The sequence below is a fragment of the Nanorana parkeri genome, unplaced genomic scaffold (assembly GCF_000935625.1).
Source record: "Nanorana parkeri isolate BGI_ZX_2015 unplaced genomic scaffold, ASM93562v1 scaffold489, whole genome shotgun sequence".
NCBI classification, from domain to species: Eukaryota; Metazoa; Chordata; class Amphibia; order Anura; family Dicroglossidae; genus Nanorana; species Nanorana parkeri.
The window spans coordinates 1,030,857-1,039,554 of record NW_017306757.1 but is presented as its reverse complement, the minus strand read 5'-3'; the positions used below and the strand labels follow the sequence as shown (position 1 = coordinate 1,039,554).

At 41.4% G+C, this 8,698-nt stretch overlaps 1 protein-coding gene across 1 annotated transcript in view; it reads left to right on the top strand.

Moving 5' to 3' along the window:
* The window catches only part of LOC108790634 (tyrosine-protein phosphatase non-receptor type 11-like), a 123,401-nt gene that overhangs the window by 93,505 nt on the left and 21,198 nt on the right, over positions 1–8,698 (top strand). Inside the window, exon 4 of the mRNA XM_018560941.1 lies at positions 7,152–7,344. Coding sequence (XP_018416443.1) covers positions 7,152–7,344 — 193 coding nt within the window. The remainder of the gene's footprint in view (positions 1–7,151; positions 7,345–8,698) is intronic.

Below are 8,698 nucleotides of genomic sequence, written 5' to 3'. Positions count from 1 at the left end.
TGGATGTCTTGCTGTGTCTGTATGTTTGTGGACCATAGTAGAAGTCACCAGCACTCGATGATGGTCTCTATGTCGCCCAGAAGAAGGGTCCCTGCGTGTGTCCCCGAAACGTTGGCTGTTTGACGCATGTGACGATTGAATAAAAAGTGCTTTACTTCTTGCACATATCATCGAGTGCTGGTGACTTCTATTATGGATTGTATCTGACACTGCGCCATCCATGTTGTCACTTCAAGCACCAACCTCTTACTTGAGGTCTGTACGCTGCATGGAGTGCAGGTGATTTCGTATTATCGATTGTATGTTTGTGGAGACACACACAGCTTACCAGCACACACAAGGGTGGCTCCATAGTATGCTGCAAGGGAAAGGAGCCCCCCCCCATAAAACAGGATATCAGGGGGCCAGCTGATTCTGCAGGAAACTAAAACTTTTAAACATTAAAGGAGAACTATGAGATGAGTGATTTCCAGACAAAGACTGTCACAGGTCGGCTCAGTAGATCGGGAGGTGAGCGAACACATACCGGGTTCGCTCACCTCTTGATCCTGTCACGGCTCTCTGCCGTGACAGGGGGAGAGGCAGGATTCCCCTCTCCCCGCTCCGATCTGCTAGCGCTGACTGGCGGAACGGACGGGGGAGGGGGCGGGTACAGCTGGCTCTGCCTCTAGATAGGCAGAGCCAGCTGTCACTCGCGCAGCTGGGCGGATCTCGACGTCCATGTCGGGATCCGCTTCGGCTGTGGCGTCTCAGTATACCGCGGCCTGTAGCTCGCGGTATACTGAGCTTAGTGTAATGGGAGGACGCTAGTTTGTGTCCTCCCGTTACCCTAAGGAGAACTATGGGGAAAAACACTGACCCCATAGTTCTCCTTTAAGAAGCGGCATTCATTGTAAGTGATTTCATCAGCATTTGAAAAAGCTTTAAAACCTTTTTGCTTTAAGTAATCTTCCTCCTAACTGGACATCTCTGTACTATAGGGACACCTATACCGGAGGGATGCATCTATTTTTCTTTTTCATTTCTTTATGTTCTGTCCCCGGTGTGTTGCGGCTGTTTGTTATTTTCACTTAGCAAGGAATAAATAATATATCTTAGAACGCTTACATAAAAGTTCATAAAACAAATTGCAGCATTGATTTTGAAGGGGTTGTTATCAAAAGGTGTTTGTGTGAAAAGACTGAGTGTGGAAAGCCTGGAGATCAATAGGTGACTCAGTTTTTATTTTCTTCAATAAGCATGTTATTTCGTGCATTCCAGTTCTTTTTTTTTTTCTGTTTGAAAAGAAGCTCAGCATTTACCCCTTAGACTTCGTACACCAAATATTGATCCATAAATGTGAACTTGTTTTTTTCTTTGCTGCATTGTGACTTCAGCTTCCATTTCCCACCGTCCCCAATCCATAGTACGTAGATTTCATATGTGAAGTGGTGATGATGTGCGTTTTTTAAACCAGGAGCGCACGCTGTTTGCAGCATTGAACCCGTCCACCTTTATCCCTTGTCATGAGACATTCTAGGCATGACAGTTGTCAGACCCAGCCATTTTCAGATCCCTACCCAACACGTTTATACCAACTGGCAATTTATGTTTTTTTTTAAAGTTTGGTGTGATTTGACATTAATGTTTACCTGGTTAAAGGGCATCTATAGTCAAAAATTAAAAATAAGTATTGTATTTCTGTATTGAAGTTCTATCCCACTCCTAATAACCATATCGATCCAGAAGTTTGTAAACTTATTGAAGATGTCCATAGGATGCACTTCTTCAATTTTACACTTCCTTGTGTCCCAACTCACACAGAGCCTGCCTCTTGAACTACAACTCAATGCCTGAACAATGTAACATTATCATTGATTGCTGGAAGCAATGCATGATGGGATATGTAGTCTTGAGAAATTGAGATTGCATCACATCAAGCAGTAGTAAAAGAGACACAAAGCAGACTGGGAATCCAGGAAGGTGTTGGAAGTGATGGGCAGATGGAAGGCAGCACTCTCTACTTAAAAGGGATTTTTTTTTAAAGTAAGCTTTGATTCCATTATAAAAAACAACTTCAGTATATATTCCTATTACAATGCTGATGTAATGAAATGATAGTATATGCTGTGACTTTAGAACTTGAAGAGTATGCATCATCACTAGATGAGGCTGTCTAGGAGGAGGAGGGCTAATACTCTCCTTGTTATGACATACAAAGTGTGCAGAGGACACAGGTCAGATTTTTGACATTATCAACAAGCATTTATTGAAAAGATATAACAAAATGCTTTCAATGCGGTAACGGACCAGTAGGTAGCAACTAGTTCATTGTTTTGGTTTACATTTATTTATTACAGTGTCATCAAGTTACAAAGCACTTTACATACTGCACATTCACATCAGTCCCTGCCTCCAAGGAGCTTACAATCTAAGGTCCCTATCTCACATGTATACACGTACTAGGACCAGTTTAGACGGGAGCCAATTAACTTACCAACATGTCTTTGGAGTGTTGGAGGAAACCAGGGTACCCGGTGGGCACCCACGAAAGCACATGGAGAACATTGAAACTCCATGCAGATCGAATCCCAGCTAGGAAACTGATTGAGGAACACTGTGCTACAAGGCAAAGGTGCAAACCACTATGCTTAAAAAGCATTGGCGTTAAGTGCTTATCTTATGAGATTTTGTCATTTCCCCAGAAACTCTATAGTAATGGAAAGACCATGGGCATGGGGGGCTCTGCTGGCACCTAAAAGTCTTATAATCTGACAATCCCAGAAGTGTGAATTTTCTTTTATATGAATATTCCGAGTCTTATATTTCTGCAGTGGGCTTCTGTGCTGGCAAGGCCTTCTGTATGTACACCTAATGCAGATTGCCTGTACTTGTTTAGTAGTGAGGGTAGGATGTGGTGAAAAGACCTCTTTAAACACTTTGCGTCCAGAGCAATTTCTTAGATTTGTACATGTATGTTAAAAAATGTTGGCTAGCAAATGCTTAAAACCCCAAACAGAGGCTCTGTAGAATTCTATTAGCAATGTTATTTATGTCAAATGTTTATCAAATCAATATTTTTTTTAACATCAGGTAAATAGATACCATACATGCCAAGCCTCAATATTGCATGCACCAGTGAAATGGTTAAAAAAAAAAATTGCCGATAGGTGACGCATTAAAAGCCTGTACTGCTCACCCCTTTAGTGTTACCAGCCCATGAGGGCCCTGGAATTACTGCTGTCACTCTGATGTCCGTGGAGATATGTAACGTGTGGCACAATCAATATTTTTGCACGTAGGCGCACCTGACACGTGTTTTTAGGGGCTTTAAATAATTTTTACATTTATTGCTATCACATAGGGAACTAACAAGCCCCCTATTTGATAGCACAGAAGAAGGGACAGGTCCTTCTTTATGGAGGCCCCTTAATGTCACCTATGGTCCCCAAAAAAGCTGATGACACACAGATCATGCTTCATCAGCTTTCTCTCTGGCCACAGCAGCCAGAGAAATGACACACGGAATCCGGAAGTGACAAAACCCTCATTGCTTACGATTTCAGTGATCGAAGGGGAGATCAGACATTGGAAGTGTGCTGATAGCCCTCTTATTAAGCTGAAGACCACCACCGTGCTGGTTTCCGCGATTGCACGGGGAACAGCCATTGGGGAAGGGTGAGGGGAGGTTCAGTGGGTGCACACGCTTTAGCTGCATACAAGTAATTGGGTGGCTCTACAGTGCCCAAGCACTTGTTTGTGATAGCCGGGCACCAGCTGAACAGATCGGTACCTGCAGCAGCCGTGATCTTGGTATAGCGATTTCAGGACAGCGCCATTTATATACTTATTGCAGTCCTGAAGTGGTTAATCCCGAAAATCCTGTAGTATTTTTCTTTTTTGGCCCTCCGTTGAACTCATTTTATCCCTTCCAGAGTTTTCCTGCTAAGATTGACCCTCCATTTTATTTGAGTTTCTACAGCAATAATAAGATCCTGTCGATACAAGAATGCCACTGATAAAATCTTAACCCTCTTTTCTTAAACATGTATGTTTCCCTTTATTTTGTAAAGCACTACGCAAATGTTTGGCGTTCTATAAATCCTGTATAATGATATTAATTATGTTCAGTAAAAGTTTTTATTTCCTACTTTAGTTGTTTTTAATGAGGTTCTCCTGGTGCAATAAAGTCTCTAAAATGTAATATAATATGACTTGGATGTTCGTGTTTTTAGTGTGTTCTGCTGCTTATGTAAAGACGTGCTTTGTTCAGTCCCATTTGCTCATACAATTGTGCCCACTGTAGTCTCCTACCTACATTCTCTTCACAGAAATAAAAAATAACGGGTAACAGTCCCCATTAGGCGCTTTCGTTAATGGAAGCACTGCTGACTAATCCCAGGAAAGGCTTCTTGGCTGCCAGAGGTCTCGTGGATTAGAGAACATTCAAGCCATGTTCAAGTGGAATTCTAGCAGAGAGTTTAGCTGGGTGCCTATTCTTCTGTACTTGGCGTGTGATTCTGCGTTACAATAGACTCTCCCCCTTAAAACAATATACCAGCTTGTGCTTTGGCAAACTTAAATAACAGCCTTTTAAATATTATGGTTTGCAGAAAGGTTTTTGCCTTTTATTTTTGTTTATGCATCACACAGTTTAAAGAGGAACTGAACTCTGGAAGCAGGTAGAGGGCAAACAACTAGTTACCAGTATTGCCTGTGGCCTCCCTGCAATGTGCCTTAATGTGGAGGCACCATCTTGGTGGAGGCAGAGCTTTGCTTTTTCATGTTAGTGGCACCTTGAGCAAGGAGAACAGTGAGCACAGTAGTGACCTCTCCAAATCTGGGGAGACCTGCAGCCAGAAGCATCAATGCCTTAGATCTCACACAGCAGATATACAGCTATGAGGGTGTAGGCCCCCCACATACCAGAGAGTACACTGCAGGAATTCAAGATAAAAGGTATTTTGTAAGGGTACCGTTCTGGCACAATTAACTTTTTTATGTTCCATATAACAGCTAATCTTTACTTTTTGAGTTCTAGACCCCTTTAAAGCTAAACTCCAGGGAAAATGCTAAAGACCCATTTTGAATACACACATCTGACCTGTCTTATCTGCTTAAGGATTTGTAATTTATCCAAGCACTCTTGTGAGTCATACACATCTGAAAGACAGTACAGTCAGGAGCATCCCACCACTTTAGGAGTTAAAATGCATGCATAGCCAGAACTTTCTCTTTTTTTCAGTGGTTAAATGGATATATATATATAGTTTTGCCTTACATACACTTTAAAGTAGAATTTTAACAGTAGATATATGCAAAATTAGAAAAAATAAAAAAAAGTTACCAAATGGGTAAAAACTTACCTGTGTTTCTGCCGCTCGCTCCCGTCTGAAGATTCTCGAGTGGTCATGAAGGATTAAAGCAGTGTGTGTGTGTGGGGGGGGGTTAGGCTTTAATGTCACTTTAAGGTATTTCATGGTCTCACTTCTGCCACCCACAGCCTACTGATATGTTAATAAAGGAGAATCAGCTCGTGGATAAGTCATCAGCTCTGCTCTCTCCCCCATCCTTGTTTCCTGTTAGCACATGCATGCAGCACAGCCTGGTTAGTTCCAAGTGCTGCCCTTTCCTCTCATAGTCTGAGTGCTGCTGTGTAAAGGATGACAGCAACTGAAATAAAAACACTTTTCAAAAACACAATTCAAGAGCATTCAATAGTTGTATGTTCTCATTCATTTTATTTTCATTTCAAAGAATTTTCAGTGGCCTTTTAATTGTGTTTTTCTGTTTGATCTACCCAGGGTTTAGCTTTAAAATGGACCTGCTGTTGAAATTCAACCTTCCCATGTCATAATTTCATTTGGTAATGCTAAGTTTGATCCAAGCCCAACTCCAGCTAAAACCTATTTAATTTCGAGATAAAGTCAGGAAGGGTTAGAGATTCTGTCAGGTTTTTATTGCAGTCTGTGTCCCTGGCATGGATTCTACTTTCCACAAACCTTCCTTTTGATATCCAGGTCCATGTTGACATAATTGCATCACGCAGTTTCTGTAAATTTATCAGCTGCACATTCTTACTGTGTCACTCCCGTTCTATCACATCCAAGAGGTGGTCTATTGGATTCACATTTGGTGACTGGCATGTCAGACATCAAGCTCATTCAGACCAGGCTGCACTTTTTCAATGTTTGCCCAGTTATGTTAAGCCCATTGGCCTCTTAGTTCTACATGTTGTGTATTCTGAGATGCTTTTCTGCTTACCACAGATGTAAAGAGGTTATCTGAGCTAACATAGCCTTTATAAGCCATTCTTTTTTTAAAGAAGTACTCCGAGCAATTAAAATCTTAGCCATTGCAGTGGGGCTACCTCCGCACTGCAAAGCTTATGTGCTCATTTTGCCTAGAGAGCCTATACTCGCCTGAACTGCAATCCTGGCCGATTCCTAGATTGGTCCCTTCAGCCTCGCTCCCTCTCTGTTCCAGTGGTCTAAGGTCCTGTAAGTGATCATGTTTTATACACTGTATAGGATGTGAGGACACCGTTGGACATTCCATCACTGGAGACAAGGAAAAGGGCTGAAGGGACCAGTCTATGAGTCAGCCTGGATCATGGTTTGGTGAGTATATCATTGTTATTTTAGCTCCCTAGGCAAAACGAGCACTTAAGCCTTCCAGTGTGTAGCCCCACTGCAATGGTTGGATTTTATTTGCCTGGAGTTCTTCTCTCATCATCAAGGCATTTTCCTCTGCAAAACGGCAACTTACTCTTCTTCTTTTTTTTTTTTTCTTTTTTCATACGATTCTGAATAAACTATAAAACTATAGTGTATTCAAATCTCAGGATATCAGCAGTTACAGAAGTACTCAAACCAGCATGTCTGACGCTGGTCTAGCACCAACAATCATGCCATGGTCAAAATCACCTAGATCCTGTTGCTTCCCCAGTCTGGGGATTTATGTGAACGGTATCTGAAGCTCCTGACCTGTATCTGCATGACTGTGTGCATTGCACCGCTGCCATAGTTTGATGATTAGGTTATTGTGTAAATGTTCTAATAAGTTGATCGGTTAGTGTTTGTACTGTATGAAGCTAGTAGGAAATTAAACTTTTGGCCGTCTTCCTTTTGTACAGCTGTTACTTTACTGAAGTCTTTTTATGTTCTGTTTAGGTGGTACCATGGGCACCTTTCTGGACGAGAGGCTGAGAAGCTGCTCTTGGAAAAAGGAAAGCCTGGAAGTTTCTTGGTGAGGGAAAGTCAGAGCAAACCGGGAGATTTTGTTCTGTCTGTCCTAACAAGTGAAGAGAAGCTAGAAAATGGAGAGCGGAAATCTCGTGTCACTCATGTCATGATTCGATTCCAGGTACCCCAGTAGATGTTCGTTCCAACTTTACCCACTTAAAGGCCAAGATGTGGCAAAAGCTAGAATATTTTTGTACTGTTAGTAGAGTAGTGTTTGGCTTCGTTCACAGGGGCATTGCCATCCGAAAAGCAATGTGCAGTGAATCGCGTTTCAGAGTGCGGTAGAGCAGTGGCTGCCTGGCATTCTGGAGTTGATACAGCCACCTTCTGAATGCATTTTTAAAAAATCCTAATAGGGATTTTCTATTGTAATACCATTCATTGCAAGGGTCCTATTTTGCCTGCCAAACTTTACATGCTGTTTATTTTTGCCCGTGACACAAAGCATCGCAGGTGCAGCAGTGTGGTTTAGCCTCAGTGATGACATTGTTGCAGGCGACCAATTGGATTTACCACCACCTTGCTGACTGTGTGAACGAGACCTTTTAAGTGTGTGACCGTGGGGATTTATTTGACCCCTTTTAGATGTTGGAATGGAGGGCAGGCCTGTATTTGGAGGTCAACTTGCTAAAGGCATTCTTCTTTCTTTTTTTTCCCCCCATTTCCCCCTTGAAACAAAATTGGATTCAAAGTTAAACACTTAAGCTTTATTCCAACTTTCTATTTTCCAGCAGTGGGGGTTTGTATGTGATTTGGTGTCTGATTTTGATGCTATATGTATCATTTTCAGCAAATTTTGCAGATCATTTTTAGATATTGTCGCACATGTTGCTGTTATGTTCACTCAGAATTGTCGTCACTTAAAATGTTCACTTGTGTTTATATTTTAGAGCATAAAAATTATGATTTTCTTTTACATTTTGTTAGATTATATCACACATACTGCAGGTGAGTTTTCCAACCTAGCTCATCCTAAACCTGGTACAAAAAAAGCCAACACTTGCTTCTATTTTTCAAAGTATTGATCTGACTATTGGACAGTCAAACGAAAAGCTATTGCTCCAGTCTAAATGTGGGCACAGACATTTTTAGTGGCACGTTTTTTTTTACTGGTTGCCCTCAATGTAAGCAGAAGATTTAAAGGTACAGGACCATTGAATTACTTACTCGATAGATTAAAAATGCAGGGTTTTAAAGCACATTAAAAAAACTTTACAGTTTGAAGAGCTTTTTCAGTCTGTTTGATAAAATTTCCCGTAGACGTGAGATGACCATTACCCTGGACATTGTCATTAGACTGACAAAAAGGCCTCCAGCTAACTAATTTTCATGGAAATAGGAATTGGCTGTATTTTATATTGCTTACCCTGAATTAAAGCATTGGAGGTTGCTGGCCGGCCACACATCGGAATAAATATGCTTACTTAGGCAATCAGTGTACATGATTATGAACAAAATAAAATGATACAGTATAT